The 18,232-nt window shown below is 37.3% G+C and overlaps 1 protein-coding gene across 5 annotated transcripts in view; it reads left to right on the top strand.

The window, feature by feature from the left end:
* Positions 1-166: 166 nt before the first annotated feature.
* The window catches only part of mcf2lb (mcf.2 cell line derived transforming sequence-like b), a 43,637-nt gene continuing 25,571 nt past the window's right edge, over positions 167-18,232 (top strand). For 2 of the 5 annotated variants that reach the window (XM_017469289.3, XM_053680888.1), the window contains exons 1-10: positions 8,458-8,793; positions 9,918-10,001; positions 14,293-14,407; positions 15,207-15,297; positions 15,488-15,607; positions 15,707-15,823; positions 17,239-17,388; positions 17,476-17,600; positions 17,710-17,824; positions 17,935-18,054. In XM_017469289.3, coding sequence (XP_017324778.1) covers positions 8,700-8,793; positions 9,918-10,001; positions 14,293-14,407; positions 15,207-15,297; positions 15,488-15,607; positions 15,707-15,823; positions 17,239-17,388; positions 17,476-17,600; positions 17,710-17,824; positions 17,935-18,054 — 1,131 coding nt within the window. In that variant the 5' untranslated portion in view covers positions 8,458-8,699. Of the gene's footprint in view, positions 393-1,501; positions 1,557-2,031; positions 2,428-6,888; positions 7,108-8,457; positions 8,794-9,917; positions 10,002-14,292; positions 14,408-15,206; positions 15,298-15,487; positions 15,608-15,706; positions 15,824-17,238; positions 17,389-17,475; positions 17,601-17,709; positions 17,825-17,934; positions 18,055-18,232 lie in introns of those variants that run through there. The other 3 variants (XM_053680890.1, XM_053680889.1, XM_053680891.1) reach the window with 3 other exon arrangements.

Raw genomic sequence — 18,232 nt, 5'->3', positions numbered from 1 at the left:
ATACTCGCGTGACGTCCCTTCAGAACAAATATTTGGCTCATTATTCAAATGTGTACTATAATGTTTGGGTTTTTTAAACATTTTAGAAAATTTTTATTCCTGAACCGAATAAATTTGCCCGAACAATGACGTGTTTGATGACGCGACCAAATAGCCTAGTAACCAGAGTGAGACGCGCAACTGTCACGACCCCCACTTCCGGCAGCGCGCTCCCGGATAGATGAGGGGGCGTGAGCATGCACAAGCTACGTGCACGAGTGGTCAGCGTGCTCATACTCCTCGGATGTTGACAACCGTGACATTATTTACTGTGGACACATGCGTTTGTTTTGTTTCTGTTCCGGAGTATTCTGTCACGTCGCGAGACGTAAGGGAGTAGAGTACGGAAGCAGGTAAAGACGTATTTATTTAAGGGCAGGCAGACAAATCCAAATCGTAATCCAAAAAACGTAGTCAAGACAGGCAAAGGGTCGGGCGATCGGCAAACAGGCATAAACGGGGCAAAGCAGGAATCGAAGTCGCGGTCACAGAAAACAGGGTCAGAACACAAAACAAGAAACATGAACTAGTATTATGGACTGGGAGCTGAAAAACCAGCGAGGACTAAATGAACTAATCTATAGTTTAAAGTAACTAAATCTAAACAAATATAAACATAAACAACATATCTAACTATACTATATCTACTATAATACTCCGCGAGGTGTACAGGGACGCGAGCGGTATATAGCCCCAATATAATCAGCCGTATATAACCAAATATAACCATTTTCTGCACTCCTGCACTTTCTACACTTTTTAATGCACTTTTTACTTGTAGGCTGTGTTACATTCTTTCAGCAGTCAGTTATAGGCCTAACATAAGCTATTCAAGGGGGGCTCAAAGATAACCACATAAAAATATTTTTATTTTACTAATTTATTTATTTAAAGTTATATTGTGCCTTGTTGGTAGCCTATGCCTGCTGGAATGAAAAAAAAATGTTCAGTGTTAAATACATATTTTGAAATTGTAGTTTTTGTAATTAATTTTTTTCTTTGAAAAGCAAGACAAAATAGTAAAAAGCACATTTTGACTATTTAATTTATGCAATGGTGAAAAAAAGGCAAAATAAATGGAAAAAACGCAAAAAAAAAAAAAAAAAACCTATTCGGTATTCGGCCAAGGTTTTCATTATATTTGGCTTCGGCCAAGAATTTTCATTTTGGTGCATCCCTAATTAAGTCCAACTCGAAATTAGGTTACATTGTTAGACCTTCTTGTTTTTGAGTGACTGATGTTTGAATTAAACCCATTCAAGTGACCTGTTAAACAGGCTGTAAGAACTCTATAATAAATATAATAACTTTTGATAAACTTGAGCTGTCATTTCCCCCAGTTATGATTCACAGGCCCCACAAAAATACGTTCCATCACATTGTGCCACAAACAGACACTTTATGAGCTGCCACTAGCATCCTTATCCATCCATCCAATTTCTGTATCGCTTATCCTACACAGGGTTGCAGGGAGCCTGGAGCCTGTCCCAAGGCCTATCCCGTGGTGCCAACCCATCGTAGGGCACAATCACCCACACATTCACACATCCATGATTTGTTGTTAAGACTATTAAAAGCTTAAATTATATATATATATATATATATATATATATATATATATATATATATATATATATATATTTTTTTTTTTTTGCCCAGGAGTGTACTATTTTCCTTGCCAATGTTATTATTATATTTTTGCCCAGGAGTGTACTATTTTCCTTGCCATTCTATTTATCTGCTTATTTATCTGCTTATGCTGCACTTCTACTCTTTTACTGTGTGCAATGACAACAAAATTGAATATAATATACTCTAATCTACTTATGCTTGATTGTAAAAACATGACTTGTTATGTCAAGTCCAACTTGATTACATTTTGGACCTGAACATTTTAGAACTAATTTTTCCATTTATTTATTTATTTATTTATTTATTAATTATTATTATTATTATTATTATTATTATTATTATTTGTCTTTTGTTTTTCAGGAACAGGGTGTAGGGGCAGCTATGGTACTGAAGGTGGCACCATATCACAGGTTGAGCTCTTCAGGTTTTATGCACATGCGTGTCTGTTCCTATGGACTCTGTGTGTGTAGATCACCTATCTCTCTCATACACAGACACACAATCACACTGTCTCCTCTCTTCCTTGCACTCTTGTTTGATTTTTCTATGCATAGCTTATGCAAGACTGCATTGCCAGCAATTAAGGTACAACAGGCTGTATTTTGCTCTGCTTTCCTCTTCCCTCTGCATCCCACCCTCCTCTCTCATCTCTTTCTGCCGCTCACGGCTGGAGGATGGCGATGGTCTGGGTGAACACTAAGAAGGGGGTTGTGCAAGAGCTACTGCGTAGACTGAGCTATATCAGTCATAACATTGGTAAGGAGTCTGTGTATATGTGGGAGTAAACATCATATTTTCTTGTGTTTTCTTGCCATTTTTGTGATGTACATCTGTCTCCTTTAGGTATTCATCAAGCGCTCTGTTCATGAATTCAAGGGCTAAGATAATGTTTAAAAATTTGACAGAGAAACATATATGTATACCGCATTTGTTATACCATGACATACGGTATTTAAATATTTTTTAAATAAATAAAATTTTAAAATAAAACATTCCTGGAAAAAAGGACAAACCCTTGAATTTATTCCATTTCCCCAGTGTTGTGTGTTTTGTGGCCAGAGACAATTGATGTTCAGTGACTATAAGTGGGTTTCTTTTATATTCTGTTTATGTGTAAGTGTCTGCCAGTGAGAGAGCAGGCAATCAAGCTCACTGTGAGATTCACACAATTAGATTTTTACCTTAGATCAGCACAAATTATAATTAGATAATGGTCATTAGGGACAGTTTGTCCATTTGTCCAGTTTACATTTAACTGTTACCTGTACAGTATATTGAAATACAGAATAGTTTTTGTAGGATTTGTAAAGTATTTCTAGAGCTATAATAATCTTTTAATAATGTCCTAAATACAAATTCAGATGGGAAGATATTTTAGGTCATGCAGTAACTGAAGGATGTCTAGTGACAGACTGGTACAGATTTAGAGGTGGGTGTCTCTAAATGAAGTGTGCAGCATCATGTGGCCTCCAAATTTGCAAGTCGTATTTACATAATCTACATAACCACATTTCATATTTTCAATGTAAACTTATTGCTTTGATATTTACTATAATATATACTATAACAATAGTCTGGGTGAGCACTGTTACACTGGACTTGATCATTAATATGTACACTGGGGACCTAAAGTCTGAGACCACATTGAAAATCTGGGATTAATTTTTAATTTATTTATTTTTTTAAATAAGAAGTAAACATAAGGTTTTAAAATGCTGAAATATTTAAAACAAAGAAAGTAAATGTTCAAGGTCATGAATATTTATTATTCAAGATTCTGCACTATTTCTAGGTCGCTATTTAAATGTAAGTAAATGTGTGTTATTGAACATGTTAACTGCTTTGTACAAAAGGTCAGATTTTCCTCATGCCTAATCTCTTCTAGTGCAGTATGTGTTCAGACGAAACTCAGACAATGGTTCTAAAATGGATCAGAGGTTTTTGAAAAAATGTGTGGAGTCCATGCCAGCTTGAGTGCACACCGTCATTAAAGCAAGAAAGGAGACATACCAAATACTAAGAAACGCTGAAATTCATCTAAATAAGATTCAACTTTTCAATCAAGTTGTTGTCAATAATAAAATTTGCAAATAGAAGCATTTTCACTAGTGCTCTCATACTTTTGGACCCCACTGTGTGTAGGCTATAAATGTGTGTATGTATATAGTGGCTAGAAAAAGTATGTGAACCTTTTGGAATTTCATGGTTTTCTGAATAAATTTATCATACAATGTGATCTGAGCTTCATCTAAGTCAAGGGTATTGACAAATATAATGTGCCTAAAATAATAACACAAAAAAAAAATTCTGATCCCTCATGTCTTTATTGAACACACTCATTCAACATTCAAAATGGCAGTGGAAAAAGTAAGTGAACCCTTAGAATTAATAACTGTTTGACCCCCCCTTGGCAGCAATTACCTCAACCAGTGCTTCCTGTAGCTGTGGATCAGACCTGCACATAGTTCAGGAGGAATTTTAGCCCATTCTTCCTAGCAGAACTGCTTTAGCTCGGTCATATTCTTTGGACGTCTCATGTGTATGGCTCTCTTCAAGTCATTCCATAGCATCTCTATTGGGTTGAGCTCTGGGCTCTTACTTGGCCACTCCAAAAGGTGGATTTTGTTTTTTTGAAGCCATTCTGTTGTGGACTTGCTCTGGTGTTTTGGGTCATTGTCCTGTCACATCATCCAACTTCTACATTGTCTGATATACTTGGGAATTCATCTTCCATTCAATGATTGCAAGCTGGCCAGGCCCCGATGCGGCAAAGCAGGCCCAAATCATGATGTTTCCTCCACCATACTTTATGGTTGGGATGATGTTTTCATGATGATATGCTGTGCCCTTTCTACGCCAGATGTAGCGCCGTGTGCTTTTTCCAAATAGTTCAATCTTAGTTTCATCAGTCCACAAAACATTTTGCCAATACCGCTGTGGAGTGTCAATGTGCTCTTTTGCAAACTTCAGGCGTGCAGCAATGTTCTTTTTAGTAAGCAGTGGCTTCCTTTGTGGTGTCCTGCCATTGATACCCTGCTTGTTCAATGTTTTACATATTGTAGACTCATGAACAGAAACGTTATCCAGTTCCAATGATGCCTTCAAATCTTTGGCTGTCATTCGGGGTTGTTTCTTTACCTCATCGATGAGTCTTCATTGTGCTCTTGGTGTCATTTTGACTGGGCGCCCAGTTCTTGGTAGAATAGCAACAGTCCCAAAGTGTCTCCATTTGTAGAATATTTGCCTAACTGTAAACTGGTGAATTTCTAAAGTCTTTGAAATCACTTTGTAACCCTTGCCAGCTTTATATAAATCAACAATTCTTGATCATAGATCCTCTGAAAGCTCTTTTTGGTGAGGCATGGCTCACATAAGCATGTGGTTCTTTTGCAGAGCAAACTCCAAAAGTTTGAGGGTTTTTTTTCAGTCAAAGTAGCTGTAGTCCACACCTCCAAACTAATTTTCTTAACGAGACTCCAGGTGTGCTAAAACCTGACTCCAATTAGCTTTTTTGAGGTCATTAACTCAAGGGTTCACATACTTTTTCCACAAGTACTATGAGTTTTTTGGTTGTTCTCCATAAAGACATGAAAGATCAGAATTTATTTTGTGTTATTATTTTAGTCACATTATATTTGTCAATACCCTTGAGTTAGATGAAGATCAGATCACATTTTATGACAAATTTATTCAGAAAACCATGAAATTCCAAAAAGTTGACATACTTTTTCTTGCCACTGTATATGTAGTGCTAAAAACACATTAGTTTAGTAAACTTCCAGGAGTGCAAAATGCATTAACTACCAAAAAACACAACATCAAATCAGAAAATACAACAATAAAACAAAAACAAAAAAACAAGCAACATTAACTCAAAATTGAAAGTGAAGGTCCTTACTGAACAGCACATGCTTGTTCCTGATTGTACATAGTATATGACTGTCACAAGGAAGTTATTTATTATAGTGAGAAATAATAATTTCCTCTGAATATCCCAGCTTCCTTTAGGAATTTGTATATTCATATTAATAACATTCAAAGTTAACAAAAGTAGCGAAGGCTGCGGAAACAGATACAAGAAAAAATGTCCAGCTAATTTTCTTATAAATCTGCATGACTATAAAGGGGCCTGAGGCAAAGGGTGGTCATGTCAAAAATTTTTATTACTGTGTCATTTCATTAAAAAAAAAAAAAAAATTATCTGTCATTTAATTATTCTAAATGACTGTATTACTTTATTTACTTCATTTTATGGCATCTTTGACATAAAATTTTAAACTTTACAGAATTTAGTGACATATTGCTTAGACTTCGGGACATTGATCCCTTTATTTCTATTGGGTAATATACAGGACTATACAGTGCCCTCCACTAATATTGGCACCCTTGGTAAATATTAGCAAAAAAGACTGTGAAATTGTCTTTACTGTTTAACCTTTTGATCGTTTGTTAAAAATATTCACAAAAATGCTCTCGTGGATATCAAGCAATTGCAAACACAGCATAAGTTTATCAAAAAAACAACAACAATATATTTGTTAAATATAGGTGTGCAACAATTATTGCCACCTTTTTAGTTAATACTTTGTGCTACCTCCCTTTACCAAGATAACAGCTCTGAGTCTTCTCCTATAATGCCTGATGAGGTTGGAGAATACATGGCAAGGGGTCTGAGACCATTCCTCCATATAGGAGGCCCAAGGCACAAGAAACTGCAGGATTTTAGCAGCAGAAGTGATGAAAATCTCCTATATCTTCATCCAGATACTGTAAAGCTGCTGAGTGAAAAGGGCTAATGTTAATAGTGCCGATGAAATGGAAGTGAATATAAATAATGCCTGTCTGCAGGAATTTATGAAACGGGCAGTGGTCATTACTTGGTGACTTTCAGAAAGGCCACACAGAAAAGCCAACAGTGATCATAAAATAAAATGAGGAGGTCTACTAAAAGTGTTAAAACTTTGGAAAGTGCCAAATAATTGCATGTTGATTATTTATTACTATTGATCCCTTGTCTGAGGCATAAAAGGGAAAGTACTATGTATGTTATATAGCTTCCTGTGGGATCCCTGCTGTGTGTGTGTGTGTGTGTGTGTGTGTGTGTGTGTGTGTGTGTGTGTGTGTGTGTGTAGCCAGACTTGAGTACAAAACCAGACATCACAAGCAATGCAAACAAAGCTGAGGTTTTCCACAGTAATAGTTCAGTAAGTTCAGTTGTGGAGATAGTGGGCCTGTAGACACACAGCTACTAGCTTAATAGATCATTATTATAGGAGTATAGCTGCATTTTTACAGTGTCTACCAGTTGTACTATTAGCAATGGAGTCTAGGCAGAAGAGCTGAGCAACAACATGTTAAGGAAGCCCAGGAAGCCGTGCGTCAAATGGGGGAGCGAAGCAGGACAGTTCCCCCTTATGACACTGGCACTGGGTCTGGGTGAGTGTGATTAAAATGTATTTTTTACCTATTTACTACCTTCAACTAAAATTCAGACTACTTTCAAATGTACTACTGGTGCATGGTTAATGTATAAAAACAGGTCTACCAAGAGTGAAGATGGTCACTATATCAGTGATTATTGATGTATCCATTTGAATATTTCTTAAAATTATTATTATTATTATTATTATTTTTAACTTATTGTTTTAAAAATTATTGGTATAATTTCTATATTCAAGTAATTTAGCACAGCATTAGCTTTTACTCTACAACAGTTGGACAAATGTTATTTTTCTGTTAGTTTTCTCTCTCTTTCGTTCTTCCTCTTGTCTTCCTCTGTTTGTCCTCTGTTTTTATCATTATCAAGTCCTAAAGGATGAGTTTGACCAAAAATAAATTTGACATGATTTTCCCTTACACCAAATGTAGTCAATCAAACAGGAATCTTTGATGTCTGAGGGTTCCTTCCTTAGTTTTGCACTGGTGCTACACAGCTAATAATAATGGGAAGTTTATAGTTATAGTTATACATTTAAAATCATCACCTCAAGCCATGTTGAGATGAAAATTGTCTATGACTAGTGCATGGGATATTTTTTTTTCTCATTATGTAATGAAATAATAAATGGTGTATTCTTTAAAATCTATACATAAGTCAGTCAGAGGGAAGTTATAGAAGTCAAGTGGTCACATGACTTGGTGACAATAAATTGAAAGTCACAAAACGAGAAGCTCTACTAAAAGTGTTAAATGTTAGGAAAGTGATCTCTTATACTGTCAGAGGAAGAGAGGGGAAATCATCACATATTCAAACCATAATAGGATCTTTAGCATGTTATATTTTTAGATTTGCAGCATATAACAGAAATCACCTCACACATACAGTACAGTACTTGTGTCACTTGGTTCGAGCATCAACTAAGGTAATAGGTGTTTGGTCCAAAGTTTGGTGGTCGAATTGAAGAGTAGAAGTGATTTCTACGTATCAAATAACTTCTGAAAAAAGTAACATCACTGACTTATTAGCCACCTTAGCCTCATGGGTCTAGTGCAAACCTGAACATGGTTGATTGACTAAATTTGTGGTAAGAGGGAAGCTGCAAACATTTATAACTTTAACATTACGATGCTTTATCTCTGTACAAATAAATAGAAATGTAGCTACATGAATGAGTGTTTAAGAGTCTACAGTCTGTAACTTTCATCATGGCGGACACAGATAGCACACAACATCATTTGAATGGCCTGAATCCAGCCTTTGTTATACCACTTGGCCTGATAAGATCAAACTCACACACACACACACATACACGCACACACACACACACACACACACACACACACACAGACATCCATTCATTAATGACTGTCAGGAGTAAGAGAAAGGGTTTCTTATGATAGGGGGTGTAGGATTTACTGAAATTGTGTTAGAAAGAGAAACAGAGAGAGAGAGAGAGAGAGAGAGAGATGTTAATTGATTCAAGCACATGTCTCAGGTAGCGAGTTCCCACACAAGCTGGATGTGGCTAAGAGCCGTCTCATATTAGACCATGAGAGAGTAGCTTTGAGGTGGCGGACAGTCAGAAGAGATGGATGTACAAAACAGACAACGATGCATACGCATTCCACTGAAAGAGGCAGAAAAATATCACCGGTTGACCCTCTGCTGTCGTCATCTCTACAGTAAGTTATAGAAGGAAAAATAAACAATTTTGTCTCATTTGCAAAGAAGCTTCTGATCACATGACCTTATAATAAAGCAAAGTGTGTGAGTGTGTGATGGAAGAGAACAAACATTCTATGAGCAAGTTTTACAAGCTTGCACACATATAAAAAGCTTTGTGTAGACACAATGCTGCATGCAATGATGCCTTTAAATGTAAATTTTTTAATGTTTAATTGTATTTACTTTGTTTGTATAGACTTTCTGTCTATTGCGAGTGGGCCTGAAATTTTATTTGACCATATTTTCACATTGTTTTTGTTATTATTTTGTTACATGAATGTCGTCCAAATTTGTTCATGCTATTTTGATCTTTATACTATTAAGGTGTAGTTAGTATTACAGAGGGAAAAAAAAAGATTAACTTGACACAAAACTCTCAAGACTATGTCCACAAGTCCATTTACAGTTTTTAACTCTGGTGTAATGAAAATTGTGTGTGTGTGTGTGTGTGTGTGTGTGTGTGTGTGTGTGTGTGTGTGAAAGGGAAAAGGGATATGCCTGTGAGACTCACTTACTCATGGCAGTTAACTGGCTCTAATGTCCACTGTAACAGAAGCTGAATGAAAATTCTGAGCCCCTCTGAGTGCATGTGTGTGTGTGTGTGTGAGACTGTGTAAATTTCCCAAGGGCATGAACCTGACTCTGAAATCCTACCACCGTTCTCTTGTTTCTTAATGACACCTTTGTAGTAAATATTCAGAAATCATTGTGGTGTGTATAAGTCATACCGCATCTCTATCAGTGCATGTGTGTTACTGTCCTCAGGGTGGTGTTCTTCAGGTGTACTCTGTCCCACCTTTGCCTGTTGTCTGAGACTGTGCGTGGGAGCCCCTCTGGGCAAAATACGCTCTTTTATTCATTACTATACCCTTAAATTCTACCTAAAAAAAAATAAAAAACATAAGAAAGCGTACTTTCCCACATACATTTGAAGTTTTCTGAAGTCTAGTTTATCAAACATGAATATATTAGTCATGCAAAGCTCTGTAAAAGGAAGTAACCTTTAATTTTATATGGTCATCTACGTATCTACTGCTGTGTGTGTCTATTCACTGAAACATAACTGTCTGTGTCTTTACAGATGAGATTATGCAAAAGGAGACAAGTCCAATCTGTGCTGCTGACATTATCACTGAACTGAAGAAGAAGTTTGCCTTCCTGTCGGGTAAAATTAATTTTATTCATTAATTATTTGGCACTTTTATTTTATCTTATAGCATCCTTTGCTTAGAATCTATTGTTTTCATTAATGTTCTTTATTATTATCCTTCCACTTCTTCTTCTGCTTCCGCTCATGAGTCTATGGCAGTCCATAGAACCACTTGTGAGAAAGTTATGAAATTTGGCACACAGATAGAGGACAGTCCCAAAATTAGTCAGAGCAATTTTGGAATCTCTATCTCTAACCTTCTAGCTCCACCAACAGCTCAAAGTTGCACTCACGTTTATGCTAATAACTTTTGAACCGTATGTGCTAGAAACAAATTCTTTCTTCACCCTGATTCCTTGGCTCGTGCTGAGATGAATGGATTTTATGCCTGGTTTTATGCCTGACTAGATTTTTCGCCATTTTGAATTTTCCAAAAAAACTACTTTTTGGAACTCCTCTTAAACTGTTCATCCGATTTTCACAAAATTTGAAAACGAGATCATCTTCAGACTATGCTGGCAAAAAATTATCAAAAGCTTTTTGATAAACCAAACATAAATTTTTTGATTGGTTCTTTTTGAGAACCAAACCGTTCTCGAACAACGTGCAAACAAATCCAAAGGTAAGCATGCCAAAATGGACATGAGGCTATATCTTCAAAACGCTTTAGTGTGTTTATACCAAACTTGGTATATGTCATAGCCATCATGACTTGACGGTACCTGTACAGTTTCAGAACAAAAAAGCACATTTTTGCTTATAACTTATGAATGGTTGGTCCCAAATTCATGAAACTGGTCTCCTCAGATTTAGTGGGGCATAACAAATTGTTTGATATTACACATCAATCCTTGAGGTGGATGGGCTACAACAGCAGAAGACCACGTCGGGTTTCACTTCTGTCAGCCAAGAACAGAAAGCTGAGGCTGCAGTGGGTACAGGCTCATCAAAACTAGATAATTGAAGGCTGGAAAAACACAGCCTGGTCTGATGAATGAATGTGATACACAGGGTCAGAATTTGGTACCAACAGCAGGTTGGTATACCAAACTTATATACCAACAGTCCAGGGATGCGTTTCCCAAAAACATTGTTAGCCAACTATGATCGCAAATTCTGCCATTATGAACATAGTTCAACGATTTGGTGTTTTCTGAAACCATAGTTTTAATGAATATTTTCCAACTGCATTGCAAACTTGTGTGGTTGGAATTACAGCTCTCCACCTCAGGCTAGTGGAGGTAGTGTAATGCAGGAATTGCATGATGCAATCATGTCAACATGGACAAGAATCTCAAAGGAATGTTTCCAACATCTTGTGGAATCCATTCCATGAAGAATTGAGGCTGTTTTGAGAGCAAAGGGAGGCCCTACCCAGTGTTAGTATAGTGTTCCCAAAGTGTTCAGTGATCCGTTGTGCACATACTGTATGGAGAAACACACACAAAACAATCACTCATTTACATATGTACTATAATTGATTGAGGATGCAGAGCTCATAAAGATGGCATTCTTTTAAAAAAAATAGTTTGTTTTAATTTTTATTCCATTTTTTTTATATCATAGTAACTATGATTACTATATATGGATTTTGTGGTTTAACTATAATTCTATTATTCTATTAAAAAGGATATGCACTCTGCATCCATAAGAAATGAATTCTTAAGTGCACAAATATTAGTGAGCATGTTTTCTGTCTTAGTGTTGCCACCTTTTGCTGTTCTTAATAGCCTGAGAGGACCTGATGCTAGATGACGTACAAATGTAACAGGTGTTACAACTAACACTGCATGTTGCACCCATGATTTCTCACAATCTTGCAAACAGAAGGAGCATGTACAGTATGAACTCTGAAAACAGTTGGTGTAGAGATAATTGTACACAAGATTTCAGGTTTTGAACACATAAGGAAAAAATAATATTAGAAAAACACATTCTTCTTTTAACCTCTGCTGCCTGTGTGGTGAATTGCAATTACAATATAAACACCTTATCCACTCTGTGCAAAAATACATATTCCTTGTGCATTGCCTTTTGGAGGATAATTGCAGAGCTGAGCAGCCTTGTTCAAGATGGAGTTCATTTCTGGCCTGAAAAATGTAAACAAAAGCTTGATATGCAGAAACTAGCCAGATTCACTGCAAGTCAATATTTTACATGACGGTTTTTCTGAAGTATTGTTAAAATTAAATACCGACGCACAGCAGAGGGTCACCTGAGTGCATGTGCAGGAGATTGAGAGAAATAGTAGCTGCTGACCGATTTGTTTCCTTTTAAATGAAGCACACTGAGCTAAACGATGACTGTGTATGCACTACCCTGTTGTCACGGAGACAGGAAGAATAGGCATGACTAGCCAGATTAATATTTTGATCACGTGGCAGACTTGGGGACTTTTGCCCTGCTGCTTTCTCACTCTCTGTCTCTCTGTCTCTCTCTGTCACCATGCCTACTCGCACTTCTTTTCCCTAGACAGCCAAAAACCTGAGAAAATAGTTTTCATGAAACACAGCACACACGATTGAGTCATTATACAGACCAGTGATCTATTTTTAACCTGGGAGGGTTGGTGACATCACATTTTAGTGTGTCTCTGTCTCATATCCACATTGATTGTCTGGAATGTTTTTATTCCGACATACAAGCAGATACATACAGTATCAGAAATATATCAGTTTGTCAGCTGACGGATCCAAGTATATCACAGCATTTCAGTCATGTGCATGTGTGTAAAAGAGTCAGTGCCATCACTATAGAAGCTCAAAATGCAACCCCAATTCTGAAAAAGTTGGGACAGTATGGAAAATGCAAAAACAAACAAACAAAAAGAGTCATTTGAAAAGTCAGTTCACCCTGTACTATATGGAAAACATTATTAACACATTATTTGATGTTTTACTTTGTGAATTTATTTTTGAAAATATACACTCATTTAAAATCTGATGACTGCAACACACTCCAAAAAAGTTGGGACAATTGACTGTTTACCACCGTGTAACATCACCAAGTGTTTGAGCACTGAAGACACCAGTCGGTTAAGTTTGGCAAGCAGAATTATCCCCCATTCATCCATTATGCATTTCTTCAGCTGCTCAACTGTACGGGGCCTTCTTTGCCTTATTTTGCACTTCATAATGTGCCACACATTCTCAATTGGAGACAGGTCAGGACTGCAGGCAGGCCATGCTAGCATCCGCACTATCTGCTTACGCAGCCATGGGCTTGTAATCCGGGCAGAATGTGGTTTGGTGTTGTCCTGCTCTGGATGCAGCATATATGTTTCTCCAAAATGTATACATATCTTTCTGCAATAATGGTGCCCTCACAGATGTGCAAGTTGCCCATGCCATGGGCACCTCCATACCATGACAGATGCTGGCTTCTGGACCTGATGCTGATAACAGCTTGGATGGTCCTTTTCCACTTTGGCCTGGAGAACACGACGGCTGTTTTTCAAAAACTATTGGAAATGGTGACTCGTCGGACCACAAAAACGATTCCACTGTGCTACTATCCATCTCAGATGAGACCGAGCCCAGAGAAGTGGGTGGCGCTTCTGTACAGTGTTGATGTATGGGTTCTGCTTTGCATATTAAAGCCTTAACTTGCATCTGTGGATGCAGCAGTGAATGGTGTTGACTGACAAAGGTTAACCAAAGTACTCTCGAACCCATGTCAGGATGTCCATTATACACTCAGGACGGTTTTTAAGACATCTGAGGTATCGGAGATCACGCGGATTCAGAAGTGGTTTTCGGCCTTGCCCTTTACGCACTGAGATTTGACCGGATTATTTGAATCTTTTAATTATATTGTGCACTGTAGAAGGTGAAATGCATGAAATCCTACCAATTTGTCTTTGGGGAATGTTGTCCTCAAAGTGTTGGGTTATTCATTGACACATCTGTTGGCAGATTGGCGAACCTCGACCCATCCTTGCTGTTTAAGGACTAGGCCTTTTTTGGAGGCTCCTTATGTACTATAATTAGATGATTGCCTCACCTGTTTCACATCACCTTCTTATTTCAACTTGTCACATTGCTATTAGTCCTAAATGGCCCCTTTCCCAAATTTTTGGGGAACGTGTTGCATGCATCAATTTAAAAATAAAAGTTTATAAATCTTCAAAAAACTATGCAGTTGATTAGGTAAAACATCAAATACCTTTTGGTTAAATACAAGTCAAAGTACATTTAATATTTTAGCATTTTAACATTTTCGGAATTGGGGTAGTAAATTTGTCCCTGATTGCCCCCTGCTGGTTGAGATCTTTTCTTCAATAGTGTCTGTTTTGACTTTACTTTAGGTGGCAGAGGGCAGGATGGCAGTCCTATCATTATCTTCCCAGAATTCACATCATTTGGTGAGATCAGTGATCAAGAGTTTCACAATGTTCTCACCTATCTGACAAGTGTTCCCAGGTAAAGACAGCTTTAAATAGAATTTATTAAAATGATTCTGTTCATCCCTGATTTCTACAAGTCTGTTGTATTATTAATTTTTCTCTCCTCCTCATTTTTTCCTTACGCTTTTTGGCACCCCACACAGTTAATATTTGTCTCCCTTGGAGGGGAAAAACCTGACCATCTCCCATTCACCCTTCCTTCTTGCAGAACCTTTAAAGCACCCTTATATTCTTAGGTTGGGCTTCTGTGTTAGACCATAACTTCAAATCCAGAGACTGAAATGGCCATTGCAAAATACAGATTTTGCATTCCTTCAACCATATCTGTGTTGATTTTGATTATCTTCTTGAATGAGCCTTCTAAGGCCAATTCTTAAAATGGCATCCAGATTTGGGCTAAAATATCATGTTGCTATCAATCTTCATGAGAGCCCCTGGACCATCAGCTGAAAAACAGAACCAGAGCAGATCCATTTATATCTATTACCTGATTTGTAATGGATATAACCATCTGCCTCTTTGGTATTGAAAGGTATTTAGCTTTTCCCAAGTGATGGATAACAAAATTTTATATTAGGTCAACGACAATAGAGTTGTGGAACAGAGTAAATAATATATTCTTTAGGAGTGTCAACAATTTTACCATGTAAGTTTTGAGAGAAAATGCTATTATGAAAATGATTTAAGTTACAGTAGAGATAAGTAATTTCCACAATTTGTGTATAAGACCATAATGCCTATTTAATATCATATTTTTTGCCTGTTCTCCTGAATGGTACTAATAATTCTGGAGGTGACAATAATGTGTGTTTCAGTTTGAGTGCAGCAGGGGTGGGCTTCATCTTAGTGATTGACAGGCGCCAGGATCGCTGGACATGTGTGAAAGGGACATTACTCCGTATCTCGGTAAGTGAGGGCACGTTAATTATAAGACATTACACTAAAAAGACATAATCAGTCATAGGAGGACCAGTATATTTATTGTATTAGGATATTTCTCCATCAACAAGTTTAAAAATGGGAAAGTTGGTGTTGATCATGTGATTGCAAAAATAGGATAGGATTATGAGAGTGCTATTTTGTTATATATTTCCAGAGTGGCTTCCCAGGAAACCTACGGCTGGTCCTGGTGCTGCGGCCCCACACACTCCTCCAGCGCACTCTTTCAGACATTTTCTTCAAATTCCATGGAGACGATTTCAAGATGAAAGTGCCGGTAAGTGAGCAACTTTTTATCTGTTGGTGTTTCTATATACATTACGCATACGATGTGTAAAGAATATGTTGAAAATGTTGTGTGTATTTGTGTGAGTAGGTTATCATGCTGAGCTCAGTGGCTGAGTTACATTCGTATATAGAGCGAAGTCAGCTGACCCAAGAACTAGGTGGCACTCAGCAATATTGCCATAACACCTGGATCTCCCACCGCACAGTAAGAAACTCCACCCATAATAAATATGTTTAAATATATACAAATATAGTTTCCATACTACAGTAGAACAATGCAGCCAAAACACAACTGGATCACAGTAACAACAAAGCTATATCATGGCTGTATCACAGTCATAATACAGCCATAATATGACTGTATATCAATTAAAATACAGTAGCACAACATAACCATAACACAACTGGATTTTAGCTATAACTGTATCACAGCCATAACACAACCACAACACAACCGTATATCAGTCTTAGAAAAATTATATTACAGTCATAACACAGTAACACAACTCAGCCATAACAAACTGTACCAAAGCCAAAACACAACTGTATCAAAACTCAGTAACATAATGGACCCAGAACAGAAATACTATACATCATAGTCATAATCAGAGCTGTTTATTTTTTCAATACAGATACCAATCTGTGAAAAACTGTGACAAACAAAACACCCACTTTTGTTACCACTGCAGATCATACTATATAACCTATACTATATATATATATATATATATATATATATATATATATATATATATATATATATATATACGACAGGTTTGTAGACATCTGACCATCACACCCATATGTGGGTCTTCCCCAATCTTTTGCCACAAAGTTGGAAGCACACAATTGTATAGGATGTCTTTGTATGCTGTAGCATTACAGTTTCTTCATAACTGTGTGTGTATATGTATATATCATGTGGCAGTAGCACAATGCATAACAGATACAAGTCAAGAGTTTCAATTAATGTTCACATCGAACATCAGAATAAGTAAAATATGTTATCTTATCGACTTTAACCATGGCCCTATTGAGAACAGAAAAGCATCTGAGGATGCACAAGACATTGAATTTTGAGGTGGATGGGATACAACATCAGATGATCACATCGGGCTTTACTTCTGTCTTCCCAGAATAGCATATGAGAGTATGAATCTGAGGCTACAGTGGACACAGTTTCACCCAAACTGGGCAATTAAATATTGGAACAAGCAAAGCTTTCCCAATCTTCAGCTGTCCAGTTACCCACCACATCATCGTATTCCTGTTTTTAACTGACAGGAGTGGATTCCAATGTGGTCTTCTTCTGTATTGAAAATGTGATACTCAATAGTAACGAAATGTTGTAGTTGGTGCCTTTTGGGTACAGACTTTTGGTACCCAGCCCTAATCATAACACAACTGTATCACAGCAGTAACATAGAGAAACCATGCAAACAAAACAATATCAAAGAAATAATATGAAAATCATTCCTACAGTACTGCTTCAGAAGGTACATCCAAGTTTAATGTACACACAATCTAAGTAATTCCACACAGCACCAAAAGATGCCATTGTGACTTGAGGTTTTATCCTCATGTAACTTCAACCCATGCTCTGTTTCCATGTGTGTATAGGACATAGAAGGCTTTGCTGTCTTAGTAAAGAGGATGACACAAAGACTGCAGGTGTTTGGTAGGGAGCTGGCAGAGACTGAGCTACCAGACACTACTCTAGCAACCAGCAATCTGCTGAAAACACACAGCAGCAAGAAAGATAGCATGAAGGTACAATCAGCTAAAATGTATATTCAGGTTTGCCTATTCTGCCGAAGGGGTAGTGAGACCTGAATTTAATTGAATTGCTTGCTAAAGGAGGAGCTGGCGGGAGCTCTGGGACAAGGGCGTAAGATCTTGGGGAACATCCGTGAACCAGTGCGCAGGGACCCAGACGGCAGTCTGAACCCAGACCAGCTGGAGAACTTGGCCACTGTGCATAGGTGAATCTAGAGCCCAGAACCTGAAACTACATCAGTTGTATGGATAACAATTTCATTTACAATTTCATAATTCATAATTCATAACCCTTTCTTCCCGTTGTTTTCTCAGGCTATTGTCTCAGTTAAATGAGTGTTCGACAGCATTTGATGATTTCTGGCTACAGCATCAGAATAAGATGGAACAGTGCTTGCAACTCTGTCAATTTGAGCACAACTTTCAGGAGGTCACATACTTTAACATTAAGTTAAAAAATCAAGCATCATCACTACCCATGTAATAATTGGAGCTGGTTGGCTGTGTCAAAATAATCTTGTTATGATCTTCATTTTATAGGTGACAGCAGAGCTGAAGCTAGTGACTGATAGACTGGCTGCTTTCTCACATGTAGGAATAAGCCAAACCTACACAGAACATCTCCTCATAGAACTGACTGACCAGGAAGACAAATCCTTTGTAAGTCTTTTCACCCCATATCCATGCAGTTATAACACACACCTGTTCTACATCAAATGATTACACATCTATAGCCTGTGATATTATATTGATGATATGATTATATTATAGAGTCTTGGTTCTCATCATTCTTTTTTTTTTTTTTAAATCTCTGTCATTTACCTCCCTCCTTCTTCCC

The sequence above is a fragment of the Ictalurus punctatus genome, chromosome 6 (genome assembly GCF_001660625.3).
Source record: "Ictalurus punctatus breed USDA103 chromosome 6, Coco_2.0, whole genome shotgun sequence".
Lineage (NCBI taxonomy): Eukaryota > Metazoa > Chordata > Actinopteri > Siluriformes > Ictaluridae > Ictalurus > Ictalurus punctatus.
Note: the sequence above shows the minus strand (reverse complement) of the source record. Positions and strands in the feature narration are given on the sequence as shown.